This window comes from Scleropages formosus, chromosome 5, assembly GCF_900964775.1.
Source record: "Scleropages formosus chromosome 5, fSclFor1.1, whole genome shotgun sequence".
In the NCBI taxonomy this organism is placed as follows: Eukaryota; Metazoa; Chordata; class Actinopteri; order Osteoglossiformes; family Osteoglossidae; genus Scleropages; species Scleropages formosus.
Genome location: NC_041810.1, coordinates 31,125,637 through 31,146,426, shown reverse-complemented (window position 1 = coordinate 31,146,426; position 20,790 = coordinate 31,125,637). Strand labels below are relative to the sequence as shown.

At 49.6% G+C, this 20,790-nt stretch overlaps 1 protein-coding gene across 2 annotated transcripts; it reads left to right on the top strand.

The window, feature by feature from the left end:
- Positions 1–403: 403 nt before the first annotated feature.
- Positions 404–20,109, top strand: esrp2 (epithelial splicing regulatory protein 2). Of its 2 annotated transcripts, XM_018742207.2 has the most exons (17): positions 404–533; positions 714–866; positions 1,405–1,533; positions 7,834–7,947; positions 8,861–8,975; positions 9,070–9,165; positions 9,857–9,911; positions 10,250–10,360; positions 10,572–10,704; positions 11,317–11,359; positions 12,451–12,752; positions 13,914–14,147; positions 14,410–14,608; positions 15,728–15,926; positions 16,269–16,449; positions 17,631–17,735; positions 19,127–20,109. In XM_018742207.2, the coding sequence occupies exons 2-16, from the start codon at positions 735–737 to the stop codon at positions 17,715–17,717; spliced, it is 2,130 nt and encodes a 709-aa protein (XP_018597723.2). In that variant the 5' UTR covers positions 404–533; positions 714–734; the 3' UTR covers positions 17,718–17,735; positions 19,127–20,109. The 2 variants fall into 2 exon arrangements, with proteins under 2 accessions (XP_018597723.2, XP_029108152.1); XM_029252319.1 differs by lacking the exon at positions 714–866.
- Positions 20,110–20,790: the final 681 nt, after the last annotated feature.

Genomic DNA, 20,790 nt, shown 5'->3' with positions numbered 1-20,790 from the left:
CCTGTGTCCACCTTTCGACATGCTGCAGTAACACCGCGCGCTAGAAAGCGGCGCGCGCTCGCGCGCTCGCGCGCTCACTTCCTGCTCCACGGGGCCGCGCCTCACCTTTGATCACGAAGGTGTAAAATACTTGAGGGAAAAAAAAAAAAAAAAAACGTATCTTTACGTGGATACTTCCTTAAAAGGGGACGGGAGCGGACCAATCAGATTGAACTGCCTAGATACTGGAACGAGCAAGCCCCGCCCTCACCTTTGGGGAGCAGCCAATAGGGCCGCTCCTCGGCGAAGATTGGCATGTATTAAGGAGGCAGGTAACTTTCGGGAGAAAAAAAAAAAAAAAAAAAAAAAAAAGGAAAGAAAGAAAAGAAAGCAAAGCAAAGCAAGCCTTACGAGTCTTGTTGTGGTGTGTGTGTGCGTGCTGGCGCGCGTGGCGTGGCGTGAGTGTGTGTGAGAAAGAAACCCGGATTCTTCCCACCCTCTTTTACCAGTTGGACCAGTAGCTCCAGAAAGAGCGCACACGCGCACCGGAGCAGGTAGAGTCTGGGGTCGCGCTCCCGTCGCCTTTTTCTCTCGTGAACTTCAGTAGAGTCCAGATCTGTAGTTTTGTTCCTCTTGTGTCACTCACTGTGGAAAGAAAGAGGTGAACGTTCCTCTTGTTGTGTTTCTTTTTTTATTTTTATTTTTTATTATTTGATCTTTGCTTTTAATTGTAGTTTTTACCCTTGTGGTCCCTGATGGCTTCGCACAGTGATACTCTGGTGGTGTTCTTTGGGGCAACAGCTGGTGCAAATGGGGGTAAACTGGGTTCGGATGAGAGGGAAATAATTCTCTTGGTGTGGCAAATTGTGGACCTTCATGAGAAAAAGGTATGGACCTTCTGCCTTCGTCGAGGCTTTCTCTCCGAGAGCCCTTCTCTGTGTGAGGTGTGAGTTTTGGATGTTCGTGTGTCATGTGGAGGCCTGACGACCGGCCTGTCGTTCAGGTACCCTTTCGGAAACGCGCGGCGACTCCTCGTGGGCAACGGCACGGCTTCCCTGATCTTGTTTTTTTTTTCCCCTGGAAACTCTCTCTCTTTAAACAATACGAATAACCTTCTCAAAAATGCATGGCTTAATGGTTGGTTGGAGTTGCCCCCCGTAGAGGTTGGAGCGTTGAGCTTTGAAGAAAGTGTACCTGTTCGATAGTAAGTGAGCGTGTGCGTGAGAAGCAGGCCTTGTGGTCGACCGCCCACGTTTGCATTCAACTGCTTTGCAAAAAAATGTTTTGTGTGTGATAACGTGTGTTTGTTTGGGAGGAGAGCTTGCTCGTGAATGTGTTGTGTAGGGGTTGGGTTGGGGGGGGGGGCAGTAGACTGTCTCGAGGTGGAAACCCGTAGAGGAGGTGAAGCGCTGACTCTGTCTGCAGGTGGGGAAGCTCCACAGGCGCCTGGTGAAGCCCGACCTTCTGGAGGTGACGGAAGAATGCAAGGAGGAGACGGGCCTCGCCGTGGACGAGCTCTGCAATGCCGAGCCTTTGGACAGGGTCCTGCACCAGGTGGGTCCCATTTGCGTCAATGACGATGCCGTTTCTGTTTTCCAGAGCTTTCCGCGCGCTCGCTTCTGCTCTCGACCTTCTACTCTTCGCGCTACGATGGTGCCGAAGACCCCGACGCGCCTCTGGAGCTCGGCAGCCGGGGTCTCCTTCCGAACGGGACAAACCGTCAACCCGGCAGCGTGCGCCGCTTAAGGCACCTGACCGTCTCGGGCGTATTTTTGTGGAGCTCCTTCGTCTCGCTGGCGTATGACATCAGAACGGTGCTTCGAACCCAAAACAAACAAACAAAAAAAAAAAAAAAATGTCGCCCATATAATTAGCGTGCAGCCTGACGAGCAGGTAGTCAGCCGGTTAACCCTGGTCGGAGAGACACGGATGGCAGGTAGGGAGGCTGTGTCAGCAGGTCCAGTCTTGTTTGAGGCCCATGTGCCCGCTAGACATCTGGAAGCGGGAATGTTTACCTGCGAACACACCCTGCTGATAATCGCAGCCCCGGCAGGAGTAGAGGTATAACCTGCTGGACCGACCGCAAGTGGTTGTTTTCCTCGCTTTTGGTGGAACGAGGACGTTTTTATGACCACAACGTGCTGTCACCTGGCTGCTGAGCCGACAAGTGCTGTGGCAGTGTTGGTTTCTCAGCTAGTGGGTTTGGTGAAGATGGGTTTCAGTACGTTCCCTGGTATTTAAAACGAGAAGTGCACGCATTTCGCCAGCCGGATGCTGGTTGCGACGCATATCTGTTAACCACGTTGACCAGCAGTGTCCGGTAGTTAGTCAGGATTGGTTCTGTTGGACAGCTTGGGCTTGTCAATAGATTTATGAACGTTGGCTGGTTAAGCAGAATCACCCTATTTGTACAGCAACTGCAAAGCAGTCACGATCTTTTCGGATTCACTCACAATATAGCCTCGAGTCTATTATTCAACCTGAACCGAACCCATTCGTTGCCTTTGGATCCGAAGGTTGCTGGTTCGAATCTCGCCTACTGCTGCAGTACCCTTGAGCAAGGAGGTACCCTAAATTGCTCCGGTAAAATCACCCAGCTGTATAAATGTGTAAATGATTGCAGGTACCTTAACAAAAAGTGTTGGGTAAATGTAACTTGCATTACCTTAAGGCGGGGGGGGGGGGGTGTGGCACAAATAGCAGATTAAATGGAAGTGCAATATAGTATTAAATGGTTTATTATTAATTATTCCACACTATAAAACGATATTGTGCAGGACTGTTGTTGGCTATGTATAGTTTCAATGTATGACTCTCAGTAGTGTTAGACTGGAATCGTGACCATTTCCTTACTCTGTTTACACCCCAGAGTTGTAAAGTTCCGGTCTTGGAAGCTTGAGTTTTGGGTGGCAGCATTTTATAGTTGGTCTGTCTTATTGCAGTTGTATATCTGCTTCCTTGATGGTCCCTTTTTGCCAAGATGGTGGTTTTGCTTTAAATTCCACAAATTCAGTTTGCTCACTGCCACACAGGGTGGGCTTGGGACCCTCTGCGCTGTGATAGGAGTCCGTATCGGTTGGGGTTGAGTCTCTTTCTACGGATGAATCTCGGTGTGTTACTCTTTTGTGCGATGGGGATGCTGTCAGTACAGTGGCTTCGCTTTGAAACGTGACAGACCTTCACTTGTGGTCGCTCAACATTTGCTCGCAGGAGGAGGTGTGTGTGAGAGCTGAATACGCAGTCCTCCAGACATAGCGACGGCTTTTCAGTTTCGCTGCGAATTTAAGAGAAATGAGAGATCACAGAAACCGGCAGGTCGGTGGCAGTTCTTTGCGGTGGCTTTTTTTGCATACATTTGCGTCTGTCCATTTTGGCTGATGCTTTTCTCTAAAGCGACTTAAAATGATTTACATATTTATACAACTGGGTAGTTTTTACTGTTTCAATTTAGGGTAAGTGCCTTGATCAAGGGTACTGCAGCAGGAGGTGGGATTTGAACCTGTAGCCTCAGAATCTAAAGGCAGCAGCCCTAAACACTACAGTGCCTGCTGCGTAAGTGTATTTCACTTTTGTCAAAGTGGTCGGTAAGGACTGACGTGGCTGACTTGTGTTCAGACAGGAAGCTGGGTTGACACGACCGATTTGTGTGCGTTCTTGCAAACCAGTTTTTCTCCAGTCCCCATTCAATCCACCCGCTTTGCTCTGGACCTACTGGAAACAGTCACACCCCTGCGGGTCATGATCTCACTCAGCTGCACCCACCGTATGTGATGGTTCTCCCCCCCCCCCCCCTTCTCCCCTAGGCATTGCACCCATTGAGTGGTGTCAGCAGCCTACTTTAGTCACACAGTTTGATGCACCTTCCTGTGTCTCTAAAACTCCCAGGGAGCCAACGGTTCCCAAACTGCGCACGCTATCAGGTCCCGCCTTGCGGGGTAAACATGTTGGTCCTCCTGTAGAGCAAACACGGCCAGCCAGGAATGGCGATCGATAGCGCCGGGGCTAAAGATCACCTCCACTCCCAGAGTGCAGTTGGATGTGGTGCTGGGAAGCACTTTATCAACCAGGAACGGAACCCATGCGAATGAAGTGGCTAGTGAGTGTGCGTGCCCTATGGACTTGGCGGGAGGTCATTGACTCACCCCACAGCAGTTCTGGTAGCTCCTGAGTGAGGTTATCTGGATCACCTGAACAATGGAATCCAGGCTTGACACTTGCATGGGTTCCAGTCAGCTTTGCTGGACTTGGGTGTTGAAAAGTGTGTCCAAAATTAAGTGTGTGTGTGTGTGTGTTTTTTTTTTTTTAAAAAAAAAAAAAAAAAAAAAAAAAAAAAATCTCTGTACGTGTTGTGCTGTACCTCTCGGCTCAGTATTAGGACCGCTGGCTTTTCGCACAAATTTTAGTGAACCTCAGGCATCAAACCATTGGGTTCCCTTGAGCTCTAGAATGAGTATGAATGAACTCTGTGTACTTCCTGAGGTCTGGTGAATCGTACCCCCCTCAGACTTTTGAGTCAGGAGCTTCACTTAACAGTAATTGGAAGTTAGTAGCGGAATCGATTTGATTTGGAATTTGAAGCGTTTTTTTGGTGGCTCGTCTGTAGAATCCGAGGAGCCTTGTGAGATGATATACCAATGGCTCCTGAGAGTTCCGGAATGGTGCTGTTCTGTGGATGCCGATGGTAGATCCCAGAGACAGCGGAGTGGTGGCTACATTGGACCCCTGTATTACTGATTCATCACTGTCATGTTAAGGTTGCGGTGACGTAAATGCACTCATCACGGCAATACACCCACTTGGTCTATAAGAATTTGCCAAGGAGTTTGATTTAATATCCCTGCTTTGGCTTGTGAGATATTTCTTCACGTTTAGAAGGACTAAATTTGGATTTTGAGCAGCTGAGAAATGAGCCACCGTGCGGTCGTCTTCTCGGTTATAGATTGACATGGTTCGAACCAAATTCTCAGCCACCATTAGCCCTTGTTTACTAGTTTCGGCTGTTATCTCTGTGACTGTGTCCCCGTTTGGACTGTCAAAACTATAGCCACTTGTTGGCTAAGTGTCAATTCATTCATTGATTTTTTTTTTTTTTTTTTCTTTACTCTTCTGTTGCATTAAAGGTTGAATTAATGCATAAACACTGTGTGCGTGCACACGCGCTCAATGTCCACAACCGCTTGTCCCGAGTGGGCTCATGGCGAGCTAGAGCCTAACCCGGCAACACAGGGTGCAAGGCTGAAGGGGGAGGGAACACACCCAGGACAGAACACCAGTCCGCCGCAAGGCACCCCAAGCAGGACTCGAACTCCAGACCCACTACATGGCATACCCTGACCAAGCCCTCTGTACCACCGCATCCCCCAATCACTGAGCATCATATATTAAAAGGTTTATGAGCGTTTAAGTGTGCTGAATGAGTGCAGGTAGACCACTATACAGTATTATAGGGTAATCAATGAAGGGGAGCTGCCTTGTGGTAATTAAGGTTATTTGTCCGTTTTAATGGGATATTGCTGATCTTTTTAGTGTAACTGAGTGTCAGTTTCAGCGCTCAGGAACAAATAAGTTTCCATTGAAACTAATGGTAATTCTGTCCTTAATTTATGGGAGTTCAGCTTATGAAGAGTTACCCTTGTAGGGTAAGGTACAGCAGGTGAAGACTGAGTTTAACTGGAGAATTAAAGGCTGTTACTCTTAACAGTATGAAGCCAGACTGCTGCTGTGCTTTTGAGAGACATTCAATGCACAGCGCTCCAGTTTATGTGGAAGAAAGAACAGAGCAGTAAGATGCATGACTTGCATTGGATGGGGGCGTTTCCAACACAAATGTTTGAACAAGGTGAGCATGTGGCTGCTTCTCAGCTCTCTTTGTCATGAAGGGAGTGGTTGGTAGGTAACCCACCCGGTGTCTTTCAGCAGAGTCACATTGCCCTGTCACCAGCTGTACCTGTCTGTCCTGTTTGAGCGCTGTCACCTGGCTCGTGCGTCATGGCAACACGGCCACTCGCAGGAGGTCAGCGTGTGGTTAAAAACACTGCCAAGCAGGCTCTGTTGCCCCAAGCAACTTTCAGTCCTTGTGTGTTTTACAGATCTATGTTGCAGAGTTGTTTTTTTCCTGCAACTATTTCAATAAAGTGTTCTAAATAAGTAGTGGGACCCTCCTGGGTCCTGGAACCGGCAGCCAATTCAGTACCTCCTACTTTTACAGTAGCTCGTACTTTGGCGGTATTGCCATGCTCTGACATGGTACACAAAACCTTTGACTCAAACGCCACAGCCCTGCCCAAAAGTTGCACGTTATTTGGGGGTCGACTTATCCGTCGACTGTAGGCCTAAACCTATTTTACACCTGTAATTTTTGTGGGTCGACTTACACGCCGGATCAGCACCGGCATATATGGTGCATTTAGTTGGTACGTTTTTACCGACTCGACAGCATCCATCCGTCGTCATGAACCGCTTGTTCACTTCTTTTTAATATTTAAAGATGCACTAGTTTTTAAACTTAATGAGTACACTGGGTGCTTGTGATATGAAGCTTTGACTTCCAAATTTTGGAAGATGACATTGCCACATTTTTTTCTTTTTTTCCTTCCTTCACGTGGGTAATATAAGCGGTGCTTGTCGCATAGCTGATGCAACTTGCGTTTCCATACACTGCCACTAGTTGGCAGTAAAATGCACTCACAGAACAGGATTGTGTGGACTGGATCAGTTCAACTCACTTCCATATGGTTTATAGCTTCTTTCGTGACAAATGATTCACTTCATTATGGGATGAACCAGTTGACACGGGACAGGAGTTTGTGGTGGTGATGTATTTTCGTTGAGCGGTGTAAAAAATTGTTATTGGAGTGGTGTTTTCCATAGCCATGCATCTCTCTCAATGCATATTCCTCTATCTGCTGTTGGTAAGAGTCTCTGTACCTGATGATCTCACCATTAACTTTGGCAGGAGAACGCCTTCTTCCTACTACCTGCGTATCTCGTGCTTCTCTGAGCAGGTTACAACCTGTACCGTGCGACTGTTTTATGGGCTACAGACTGGGCTGCTACAATGCTGTTCTGCTCTGCATGAGCACCTTCCGTGATATTGAATCAGATCTTTAAATACTTTGAGGAATTTCCCCCCCCCCTTATACCAGTACAGCAGAAGTTGAACTGACAAAACACTGTGGGGTTGGGTTTTTTTTTTTTTTTTTTTTGGTCTTAAAGGCAGCCTGCCAGTGGAGCGTGGCTTTACTCCATATGAATTGTAAATGCAGCGCTAAGGGAATTGTGGGAAATGTCGGGCTTCGCTCGGCCCGGCGCGAGCGTGAAGGTGCCCGCCGCGTGTAACTTGCTGCGTGACGGCCTCGGCTCGCCGTGCAGGGCGTTGTTCCTTTTGCCGAGATGAGCCGATAACTGCCTTGCGTAAGCTCTTCAGCCTCAGGGCCATCACCCGTCCAAGAGAACCTTGCTGGCTGCCTTCAGCGCACACACAAAACTAGTTGGACCAGCTCTCCTGCACCCCCCCCACACGCACACCGACACAGCCGGCACTGTCCTGCATTGCTGTGGACACTCCTTAATGCTCATCTTGCAGTTGTTGTTGTTGTGTGTGGGGGTTTTTTTTTTTTCTTTTTTTCTCTTCCTCCCATGCATTAAAGGTGATCCATTTGTTCATTATTTGTCTCCATTTTCTTGGCTTTTCTCAACAACTCTTTGGCTTTGCTTTATGTTTTATGTTTCATCATTTCAGTTGTTGATACAGTAAATATTTTGCCTTTCTCCCCCCCCCATGCCGGCCGTGCGCGCGTAACTCCGGACGCGTGTGTCCGAGCGAGTAATCCTGCGTCCCGTTGTACCCCGCAGTTCCAGCAGTGTGTTGCCAGCGAGCTGAAGTCCATGGGCAGGAGCTCTTACACGCTGTGTGTTACTGGGCCGCTGCTCATCAGACAGGCCCTCCACCCAGAGGCCTCCAAGAAGGTACGTCTCCAGCAGAGTAAAGGGTAACGTGTGTGTGTGTGTGTGTGTGTGTGTGTGTGTGTGTGTGTGTGTGTGTGTCTCTTTCTCCAGCACTGTATCAGTGAATCTGGTACAGTATGTCTCAAGTACCTTATAGCTGGTATAAAGGGTGAGACATTACACCCATCAATTGGCTCTGATCTCACTGGTCACCTGAGTAGTTCTGACAAACTGTGGTAAATTATGCAAATGAGCACAGATTACTTGCTAGATACCCCTTCCCTTCAATGTCCTTTTCAAGTGGCCCTCATTGTTCCTCTAAAAGGCAACAGCTACTAACTAGTAACACGTTTCCACCCTCACGTGTAGAGCATTTTCGACGTGCATGATCTATATGATCATCCATCTAGAATTGACATTTATATTGATAAATGTCACATTTCCATTTATTAATTCAGTTGACTCCCCCCACCCCAGAGTGAGTATCATAATCATCAACTAATAAACATAACCAAATAAAACAAACATTGATCACCTGGGTATAAGCCAGGATCCCATAAATGGAGCATAAAGCTGACTAGGCAAAGCACTGTGTGCAGGTTGGCTAACGGTATACCAGGTATGTTATATAAATAATCCAGATGCATATTATTGGAGGAACTGATCACCTGTTTACTTGGAGAGATGGACTGCAGCATGGTTCAAAGTAAATCTGAGCTTCATTTATGTTTTAACCAGAAGTGTCTAGTTTACTCAGGGTTGATAACATTAAGCATCGTTTCCATGGTGACGGGTACAACATGTGCCGCAAGTTGGAGAGCTTTCATTTAGACTTCAATATGAATAGTTTCCGCCCCTCCCAGGAGCAGCATGATCATCATTATGATGAAGTGATGCTCGGCGACAACGTGACCCGCCTGTCCTTGTGTTCCAGAACCTGGTCCTGCCTGACTCTTTCTACTCGTTCGTGGACCTGAGGGTGGAGTTCAACAGATGCTGTCCAAATGCAGGCCCAGTGAAGGAGCTCACGCTGCCTTCCATGTGTGACTGTATCCTTCCTGCCTTTGTAAGACAGCGGGCGCGATGCGGTGTTCCTACCAGCCTGACTGCGACCCCTTTGGAGGCCTTGACCCAGCGGTTCAGATGTGTGCATCCCTCCCGTAGCGGAACAGGCAGCAGGGGTCTGCGAGGTCAAGAAAATGGTGCTGCTCATCCTGCACCTCCTCTCTGACCCCTACAGTAAGGACACCCCGCCCCCTGGTGGTCCTCGAGTTACGGCATCTGTGACTTACGACCGCCCAACGGTTGGGACAACGGTCATCCCATCGACTTTATTTGGGTTCTGGTGTTTGGTTATAACGCCCACCGCTCATTCTGCTACGTCATAACACGGGCTGGTCGTGCTACCTCAAAACACCATGTCTCTTTATCATTGGGGTCTCATTCAGTGATTGGCGATTGCTTTATATTTGCAATATTTGCAAAACTTTTCATTTGTCATTGTCTTCAAGCTGCTGCTTTTTTTTTTTTTTGTGTCCAAGACTGTTCTGGTGGTGCTGAAAAGAAAAAAGGAAACTATTTAGAAATGAGTGTGCTCTGGAATTGTGTATCTGCATCCAAGTCTGATGATGTCATGTACTGTTGGTATTCTTGGAGATGTAAATCGCTTTGGAGAAAAGTGTTTGCGAGATGAATGTGTAAAATAATAGTATTATGTTTTCTTGCTACACTATACTGTATTTGTATTGTATTAACTTGTATTAACAATGAGCCAATTATCGTAGAGCAGGTTGATCGGTCGTTATTAGAACGACGGAAATCGACGATAAGGTCGAGAGAGCCGTTGAGTGGAGGCCCACGCGTGTGCTGCTGCGCGGCGTCTCGCTGCGTAACGATTCATCTTCTGAAACTGCTCTCCGTTGTGCCGCAGATCACAAGTTCACGAGTCTCGAGACGGTGAAGCACAAGTTTGAGTCGGGAGCGTGGTAAGCGTTCGTGCCGCCTTTATGGTGCGTTACAGCTGCCTCGGTTCTTCGCGCACAAAGTGGCGTTGAGGCTTGGCACTTGGAGCTGCATCTGTACTGTAATTGCCCATGTACTGATAACGTGTTTTAATTTGCGGGGTCATCGAGCAGTGTGCGGCACAGCCTGTTACTGAACGCTATTAATAAACCACGAAAAATGTGTAGTAATCAGTTAGTGTCAATATTCAGTTGTTTACGATATTATTATGCTCGGTAGTAGATGTTTGACAGCGGGTCGCACTCGGAGCCCTTCCGGTGACCGTGAACGTCTTTGTCCTGTATATTTGTGTTCTCCGTAGCAGCAAGACGGAGCCGGTGGACAGCGAGACGGTGATCCGAGCCAGAGGTCTTCCCTGGCAGTCCTCGGACCAGGACATCGCCCGCTTCTTCAAAGGCCTCAACATCGCCAAGTAAGAAGCGGCACATCGATCGACTCGTTCATCGCAAACGGGCCAAACGCCTCCCTCATTTGCATACGGCCGTGTGTGGAGCCTCCCTGCTTCTACAGTAGTTGCCTGGTGTGTGTGTGTGTGTGTGTGTGTGTGTGTGTGTGTGTGTGTGTGTGTGTGTGTGTGTGTGTGTGTGTGTGTAGTTGTGCTGAAGTGTGTCCATGTGCACCAGGGGAGGCGTGGCCTTGTGCCTCAACGCTCAGGGCAGGAGGAACGGGGAGGCCCTGGTGCGCTTCGTCAACTCCGAGCACAGAGACTTGGCTCTGGAGCGCCACAAACACCACATGGGCAGCCGCTACATCGAGGTAACCTCTGATTTAATTTAGGGCAGCAAGGTACTTTGTTAATCCCTGAAGGGACATGCTTTTTTTTTTTTTTTTTTTTTTTTCCCCCCCTGTGATATGATATACAAGCATCATCGTGACACATTGATATAATACGAATATTATGTCACATCGCGGTAATGCGATTTCTATAGAAAATTTAAATTTGTCTTCACTCTGACGGAGCACGTGATAAAGAATGCGTTTAGGTATCAAGTAGTTTAATTTGTACATTTAAAATGCCTCCCAAATGTGGCAATGTGAAGAATAAAAGGACTCCTATGTGGTCCCAGGACATTTATACTGGTGCGGTGTAAATTTGAGCTGCCGCCCTAGACTTTATGGATACCGTTCCACACGTCCACTAGGTTTTGTTAAAAGTTCAACATAAAGTACCTGGATTTTAGCCTATTCATTCTTCTTGGGCTCATTAATGTCCATCTTTTTATACTCTGCAAATGATTATTTTTTTTTTTTAAATTAATGAAATCAGTGACACTGCTGTAAGACTGACAAAAGCTGTTATAGTGATTTTGTTAAATTATAGTGATTAATGGGGAATCACTGTAATTAATACAAATGTCATTTCCGCAGGTTTACAAAGCGACAGGGGAGGAGTTCTTGAAGATAGCCGGAGGTTAGATTTCATGTTTGTCTTAAAGCTGTGTGTGGAGTGTGGAGTGTGGTTCGCTATAGACGCTGTTGCTTTTCCCAGCTGAGCTCCAGGACTTTTCTTTGCGATCCTACACCTGATCTTGGCTTCACCATCTTATCTCAAGCGACGTGAATGGCTCTTTGTGAGCGCGCCTCGCCATGCTGACCCGGGCCAGCCGCTCGGGGGAAACCGTACCCCAGCCGGCTGCGGGTTTACCCTTCGTGGCAGGACCTCACTAGTCAGTGAATTCATCTGGTGTGGAGCTCCGAACGGACACCTGGCCAGTGTTCCCCACAAGACGGGCCGGATGTTATTGGAGTGACTTTGTATCATGATGACTGGACTTATTTATTAATCTATGTGTATCTATAGGTGGTCCTCGATTTGTCACACACGCGACTTAAGACTGCCTAAACTTACCATGGTCGCCCCATTAACCTTAATATATTGTTTGAATACCAGCATCTAAGGGCAACCCTTTCACTTCTCACTAGCCACATGGCCACAAGGAACCATTTTTCTTACCGTTTAGGTTCTGTCAGCATCTCGGTGTCCCACAGCGATTGGGTTTGTTTACAAAACGTTTTATTTATTCCCTTCAGGCTACTTTTCAATTGCGCTTGCTAGGAACCGAATACGCGAGTGTTACCATGGTGCTGAAAAGGAAAAAGCAGAAGGAAAATGCATTTACAGTTTGAAACAATGATGTAGCAGAATAGTATTCATACTTTGTATTAGGGTTTTAACATGAATAATGTGTGAAATTGTTGAAAAATATGACAAAAGCCCTATTGTACAGTGCGGTGTTGATGGTTCGTATGATAGGAGGGGATTTTTGACCGATGGGGGTTTTTGGAAAGAATCCTTTTCGCGAGTCGAGGACCAGGGCTGCATGGACACCCAGAGGTTTTAAAGCCGTTTCGGATGAACGGTTGACGCTTACCTGAGGTCTGCATGATGACTGTCGGCGAGCTTTCCGTTCATACGGGTAAAAGCTGTGTTGATGCTGAACGCCGGCGCCCGTGCTACGGGGGAGGCTCACGCTGTCCGCTTTCTGCCCTCCTGCTTCCCAGGCACTTCCAATGAGGTGGCCCAGTTTTTGTCCAAGGAGAACCAAGTGATCATCCGCATGCGAGGGCTCCCCTTCACCGCCACCCCCGAAGACGTGCTGGGCTTCCTGGGGCCCGAGAGTCCCGTGACGGACGGCAGCGAGGGGCTGCTCTTTGTAAAGTACCCCGATGGACGACCCACCGGCGACGCCTTTGTGTTGTTCTCGTGCGAGGAGTATGCCCTGCATGCCCTCAAGAAGCACAAGCAGATCCTGGGCAAGAGATATATTGAGCTTTTCCGCAGCACTGCTGCCGAGGTCCAGCAGGTATGGGCTCCTGAGCTCCTGAGCTCCTGGGCATCTTGCCTCTTCCCGGCTGCTTAGTCGACTCTTTCCCTCATCTCTGTACCTCAACCGTGGTGAAACGCTAGTGCGGTGCGATCAAAAGCCTCAGAGCGCTTCTTTCTCCCTCCCTTCATTCATTTCTAAGTAACTTGCCCTTTATGTGCTTCTCCTGTTGTATTTATTATATGAAATAGCTCGCCCCCTTACAAAGGTAATTTTGAAACCACCTGTAAGGTGAATTCTCATAACTGATGTAATTTCCCTTATTTTGAATGGTTAAAAAAAAAAAAAAAAGTTTTGTGGTCCTAAAACCCAAAATCAGTATTTATGCTAAAATATCATCAATTGCATTAAAATGGACAGTTACTTACCAATATGAGCTGGTAATGTAGTGGTTACAGCTGCTGCCTTTGGATCCGAAGGCCATGGGTTCGATCCCCACCTCTGGCTGTAGTACCCTTGAGCAAGGTACTTGCACTAAATTGCTCCAGTAACATTACCCAGCTGTATAAAATGGGTAAATAATTGTAAGCTTATAACTAACGTTGTAAGCTGCCTTGGAGAAAGCATCAGCTAAATCAATAAATGTAAATCGCAGAATGTCAGTTTCCCTTCATTAATTACTCTAATACTGTGTATCTGAGCTTATTAAACTCTTGGACCCATAAACATACATATGATACTTTTTATGTATTAATATGACATTTAATTAAAAAAAAAAAAAAGACAATTGATGAAAACGATGTGAATGAACTGATACTCGGCGAATAAGTGGATGTGGGTTGGACAGTCCAACCTGGGACGTGACCATTGACGTTATAACAGAGGAAGCTAATTGATAAGGACCAATGAAGGTTGACGAGAGCTATGAGCGAGAGGTGGCTTCAGTCGCATGATGCTCAGCTGTTGGGAGGCACAAAAACACTAAATGTGGCCTTTATGAATGCGCAGGGAAGGTATTGCTAATCGACACTGAGGTACGAGTGCTTTGTTGCGAAAGTTGACAACGGCACAAGATATTTATAGCACTCGGCAATATTTCGGTGTCAGGTGTCAGATCCCAAGGTACTAAGGTTTTATTGGCCCCTGACAAAACCAGTTCCTGAATGGTATCCTGGTGCTTCTCTTTTTTTTCCCCCGCAGGTCTTGAATCGGTATGTGTCCACTCCTCTGATATCCACACTGCCACCGCCACCGGCGATGGTGCCGGTTCCTGTGCTGGCCACTCCCCCTTTCCTGGCCGGGGGTAGCACCCGGGACTGCATCCGACTAAGGGGGCTGCCCTACACCGCCGCTATTGAGGACATCCTGGAGTTCATGGGCGAACACACCGTTGACATCAAGCCGCACGGTGTCCACATGGTCCTCAACCAACAGGTGACACAGCAGAACTGGTTCCCTGCTCTTTTTGTGTCCAGGGCCATGGAGTGGTTCAATGCGAGGGCTGGTCAGTACTGTCAAAATGATTCGTAGCTTTGAGGGGTCAGGTTAACGGAGGGACTTGGACAGTTTCTCGTTTTTGGGAATCTGAGTCCCAGAAAGACCATTTTTTTAAAAAAAAAAAAAGGGGGGGGGGGGACCACCTTGCAGCTCCTGAGACCTAATATCACTTGACCTTCCTGTCCTCCCGTCCACTCAGGGACGACCCTCCGGCGATGCCTTCATCCAGATGAAGTCTGCAGACCGGGCCTTCATGATGGCTCAGAAGTGCCACAAGAAGATGATGAAGGACCGTTACGTGGAGGTCTTCCAGTGCTCAGCAGAGGAGATGAGCTTCGTCCTAATGGGGGGCACCTTGAATCGCAGCGGCCTGTCCCCCCCACCCTGCAAACTACCATGTACGTCCACCACAAGCCTCCTCTACCGCCCTGCGTTACACAGCCGGTGTTTCGGCCCGGGAGATATGGAGATTCTCACCTAAGATCTGGACTTTCTTGAGTTGGTGTGTCCCGATTCCTCGTAACACATCACCCAGGAGCTCCTGCCCGAAACGTTCCCTCCCACCCTCCCTCTCCGGCAACGACCATATTTGTATAAATATCTGCACGTATTTGCTTACATTCTCCATAGCGCCTTTAATATTGAGCATTTGCATATGTTTTCCATATTTGCCAAAATACTCCATGTTTCCATAAATATCTCCATGTATTTGGAATGAGTTGTTCATGTTCCGGCTTTGCGATGTTGTGCAGCAGCTGTATATCGGAAGTGCTGCCCAAGTACCGTGGTCAGTACCCGCTTTACCGTGCTTCCCTCCACGTGTCCTGGAGGATGAAGCGGCTTCTAGAACACAAACATAACGCCGCATAGTGGTTGCGGGCGCCCGCTGTTTACCCTGCTGTCGTGGAGCCGACCTTCATCCCGGTGGCAATCAGTTGTACCAGCCAGGAAGGTGGTGGAGTTTATCAAGTAAACACTCCCCGATCCAGCTGAACACACGTGACCCAGAAAGGTGACCTCCGCGTTGTGTCAACAGGTACTCCAGGAGCCCGTTTCTGTGTTAGCGGCTCTCTGGCCGCCGCCCCCTTCCCATTGGCTGTTTAGACTGACCTCAGTGCCAAACACAGCCTTCAAGGTGAATCGCAGGGGCACGGTGCGCACCGCGGTACCCGAACGGCACAGTAGGAGGTGGTTGGGTATGGGTGAAATTCAGTCGAGCCTAAACCTCTGTTTGGTTCACCCGTGGAAGGGACTGAAGTATCTGTGCATCATCATCATTATTATTTTTATTGTTGTGCACTGGGGCAATTATTTTGCTGTGCACTGGGGCAGCAGGTGGCGTAGTGGTTGCAGTTGCTACTTGACACAAGGACCCAGGTTTGAATCCCACCTCCTGCTGTAGTACCCTTGATCAAGGTACTCGCCTTGAATTGCTCCAGTAAAATTACCCAGCTATATAAATGGGTAACTGCAAGTCGCTTACCACGTTAAGCGACTATGCTGCGTACCTCCCGCAGGCCTCTCTCCCCCGACCTATGCTGCGTTCCCGAGTCCTGCTGCTGTGCTGCCCGGCGATGCGGCGCTTTACCAGCCACCCCTGTTGGCCACCCCGAGACCGGCGCAGCCCCTGGCACACAGCACCGCCCCCACCCTGGCCTACTACCCCCCTCAGGCTCACGGCCAGCTCTACATGAACTACACAGCCTACTACCCCAGGTAAGCGCCCGAGGGCCGAGGATCCCCCCCCACCCCCACCGGAGGGGGCCCTGCTGCAGGTGTGGACAGCCCGGGTGGGGAGGCGACGACACCCTGGAGCTCGTGTAACATTTACCGGGATGTAGCAGAGTGAAGAGGCTCTTTGAATAGCGGGGACAATTGACTCTCACACGCGGGGCTGTGTACGGCGCTCGAGCGCCTGCTCATGTTTCGCTAAGTGACACAATGCGGATGCCAGGGGAAATGACTCTGCGTGTACAGCTTTCAGGGAGCTGAAATGATCGCCGCCGCTCACCTGGAAATGGCACTAATGTGAGCGTGTGTGTGTGTTCGCTCTCCCAGCCCCCCCGTGTCCCCTTCCACAGTTGGCTACTTTGCGGCTCCCCCGGGAGCAGTAGCGGCGGCGGTGGCAGCTCAGCCGGCTGCTCCCATCCTCCCTCAGCCGGGGGCGCTGGTGCGGATGCAGGGTCTGCCCTACAACACGGGCGTGAAGGAAATCCTCAGCTTCTTCCAAGGCTACCAGGTCAGTAGGGGGCGCCGCCCCGATCCCGCCACGCCTTTCCTTCGAGAACGCATCTGCACGTTGCCGGTTCGGTCCCCAGGGCAAGGGTCAAAGGAACCGAGAAGAGACGGGGGGGGGGGGATGAAAACACCCAGGAGGCAGCGTGTGATTGGCTAGAAGTTAGCGGGCAGGTAAATTTGGGGTAAAGCCATAAACTCGCGTCCAGCATCGTGTTGCTCCCGCTGCCTTTCCATCCTTTCCTCGAGTTAAACGCCGTCGCAGCCGTCCGTATGAAGGGCGGCTTGGGAGGACGAGCGCGGCACAACCTGTCTATGCGCACGTGTGCATTTCCGCCTGCGTTTATCTGTGCAGCTGCTGCTTTTATCAAAAGTGACTCTTCAGCTATTTACCCATTTATACAGCTGGGTGATTTTTAAACCGTGTCGATTCAGCGTAGTTGTCTCGCTCAGGGGTTAGCGATCAGGAGGTGGGATTAGAATCTGCAATCCGGGTCCAAAGACAGCAGCTCTAACCACGTCGTCATCCGCTGCCCGTTTATTTCGGCAACCGCTTGCGTCGCCCTTGGCCTCGATAGTTTGCGCAGAAAGGGAGTTGGATGTAAAGCAGATGATTTGCTTTTGCTGGACCTCCTGTGTGTGCGCGTGCGTGTTGTAACTAGCTGGGAAAGGGGGATGGATACACACGGTAGCACTGGTGGTCGTCTTCAGTTGCTGTGTTCAACTGATCACGGACCCCAACGACAGCACTTCTGAGTGTTTCGATGAAATGGGCCACACGGAGTAGACAGGCAGCGCTTGTGTCACCAGTGGTCAAGGCTGTGGGAACAGTGTCTGTGGCTGGACTCAGCCAGCTGTGTATTTTCCCCCACACACCGAGGTCCTGATGAAAGCCTTACACACACACACACACACACACACACACACACACACACACACATGCAAAATGCCTTCGCGGCGTTTCCACACACCGCTCGTAGTCTCCGAAGCAACCCGACTGCACGTACAGAGAAGTGCACTTGACAAAAGATAAAGAGCTGCAGGCACACACGTGCGACGCTCGACACCGCCGCTTTTGCACAAATGTACAATTCCGTATGCGCATATTAATTAGCTGCATGTAGACAGGGCAGGAAGTTGGGAGGTGCCGCTTGTCGCTGACTGTGTCACGCCATTGTGCTGTAGTACGCCCCTGAAGAGTACAGCCCCGTGCTGCAGCTCGGCGACCAGGCGCGAGCCCTGGCCCAGCCTAAAGAGTGGCTCTGTCTCTAACCAGCCCCCCCCCCGAAGGTAAGACCCCCTGCACTGGCGCCATCTGCCGGCCACCTACGGCCAGAGCTCTCGATGGAATGGGGGACATCGCCGCGATTGACGCTTCACCTCTTTGCTTCTTGGGGAGCAGCCGGTGTCCTTACCCTTCCGACGCGCTAACTGGGGCGGACGGAACCTCACGCGAGCTTCCGTGAGCGTTCGGCATGTTCTCGACGCTTGGTGCTGCATGTTCTGAGATTGGCGTCCTCGCTTCTGGCTGGGCTTGGGTCTGGGTTTCCTCTTCAGCAAACCGTGTGTTTGTATGTGTGTCGGTCTGGGGAAGATCTCCATGTCATCTCACCTGGAAATCCATCCCTGTCTGTAATCGTGGGAGTCATTTCCATATCTGTTTAATAATTTCATAGTACTTTGTACATGGTACTTATTGTACATATGACAAACTTTGAACTGAATTGTTACGAGCTGTTCCTGGTGGACGGTCGTCCTCTCCGTGGCTTTCCCTAGATTTCCCATCCTTCCTCGAACCCCCTCCTCGATCTAGGTGTCCTGCAGCGGCCGTAGGCTGCAAATTGTGCAGATATTAATGATATGTCTGCCCCTTCTGCCTTACGCTCAGTTACGCCGAATTCTGTTTCGATGTCGATGCTGCAGACGGATCGAGAAATTTTGGGTGGGTGCGTGTGCGTGCTGCTTCTTGTCACTGTTGAGCACAAAGTGACCATTAGTTGTCCTCTTAAATGTGTACTCGCCACCAATACCAGAGTAAGTGATACGTCAACAGTGAGACATTTGTCCAGATGACCTGAGATGGAGTGTTCACTTGCCAGATGGGTACAGATTATGGAACGTTTGTCTGCTTTGACAAAGTCAATGTGTGTGTGTGTTTGATGGGTCAACAAAACTTTCCTTGTTGAAACAAAGTACAGGTGGTCCTCAAGTTACATCCACAACTTATAACGCCTATTAGCCTTATTATGTTGGCATGCCGACGGAGCGGTAAGCGTTGGCCGCTGCGACCAAACATCTGCCCTATGTTTTGGGTTTCCGTCGCCGACCGATTGGCGATTCCCTCCGAGGTCCATTTTAAACGAAAGGACCAGAACGCCAGTATCGAGTGTTCCGGCGGGCAGGGAAGGAAAAAGCAATTGAACTGATGTAGCATTGAATGAAAATAATATGGCAGAATAAAAGATACTGTACTACATTATTACTCTCTGTAAAACAAATGTAACAGCCCTGTTATACAATGTAGCGTTCTTGGCGACTTGCAGCAGGGTTTATGGGACGGAACCCCTTGAGAAGCGGAGGACTGCCTGTACTCTGTCTTGGCCGTCTCCTCGTGCCGTTTTAGGGCGCAGCTCCTTGGCTGGCAGGAGGGGGGTGCTAAGTTTGTTGTGTCGCACCCACAGCTTCAACCGGACGCCGTCCTCGTGCTCTACAACCTGAGCGGCCAGCGCAGCGGGGAGGCGCTCGTGACTTTCCCGAGCGAGGAGGCGGCCCGGCGAGCGGTGGCCGAGCGGACAAACCAGTCCCTGTGTGGCCACCCCATCCGCCTGGCGTGCTGCGAGTGATGTGACATACCCCCCAACCTGCCACCACCCTCCTCCTCTCACTGGGGTGGGGAGTTCAGATTTGCATACATACACACCCCTAAGTGCCTCCATGTATAGAAGTGTGTGTAGAGCTGCATGACCTCAACCGCTATGTGTTCCGGCACTTTCCTCCAGACAGTCCGTCGCTCGCCGCATCTGTCCGCTGATCGATCCCTTTGCACCCTTCCTGACCCAGGTCTCCAGTAGTGGCCAGTTTTCAGTGCTGTCCTCCTTATTTAAATAGGCGAGCAGGTCAACCGGAGCACAGCTGACCTTTGGATTTGGCCATTTGTAAAGATGAGAGAAACACATTAATTTGCTTTATTGCCTGAAGTTGGGGGTTGATCCCGATGGATGGGGAAAAAATGGGGTCCTTTTGCACTGGAGACCCAAGGGACCGCAGCGTGTGGGCGAAAGGCGCATGAGGGTTCGAGGAACTGACTCTCGATACTGGACTCGCCCCTTCGCCGGCCCCTTGGACCCCCAGCGTGGAACACGCACGTTCTGTACGACCCCCAGCTATGTTTGTTTCTTTTCTCCCTTCCAGTAGCACATGAGAAGTACGGTTCGAGAATATGCTGCGCTCTGGTGCGGTCCGGTGAGTCTGAGTGATGAAGGGAACCATTGGTCATTTTTACTGCATTTATCTTGTTTGTGGTACAGCCTTCGCTCAGATTCATTTGGCCCACAGCAAACTGTACATTTTCTCCCTTGTATGTATAAACTGCATAAAATTTCTTTTAATGTGACTTTCTCATCCTCATTACTTTCAAGTGCAATACCAGCAGAACAAGTTGTGAGAAGGGAATTTTCTTTTAAGTTTAAAAAAAAAAAAGAAAAAAAAAAAACTTAATGTATGTTAGTTTGTGAACAATAAATGGAAATTGATAATGCAAAGCCTTGTCTTGTGTGCCTTGTTGGCTGGGTCACACGTTTACCCTAAAATCACACACGATCAATACAGAAAATGTGCTGATTTTAGTCTGTCACTAGCCATAGCACTGTTCATTGAAATTGATTCTAAATTAGTTTATTGCCTCCTCCGTGAACCGCCACCTTACCGTGGTGGAGGGGTTTGAGTGCCTGAATGAGTCCAGGAGCTATGTTGTCTGGGGCTATATGCCCCTGGTAGGGTCTCCCATGGCAGACAGGTCCTGGATGACAGACGAGACAAAGCGCGGTTCAAAAACCCCTTATGAAGAAAAAATCAAGGCTTTCGTTTACCCCGCCCGGTATGGGGTCCCCAGGGCCCCACCCTGGAGCCAGGCCTGGGGAGGGGGGGCTCGCATGCGAGCGCCTGTTGGCCAGGTCTATGCCCAGGGGGCCTGGCCGGGCTCAGCCCGAAGCCACGACGTGGAGCCGCTCTTCGGTGGGCTCACCACCTGCCGGAGAAACCGTAAGGGGCCGGTGCATTGTGATTTGGGCGGTGGTCGGGGCCAAGTGCCCGGCCGACCCAAACCTCGGGCGCCAACTCTGGTTTT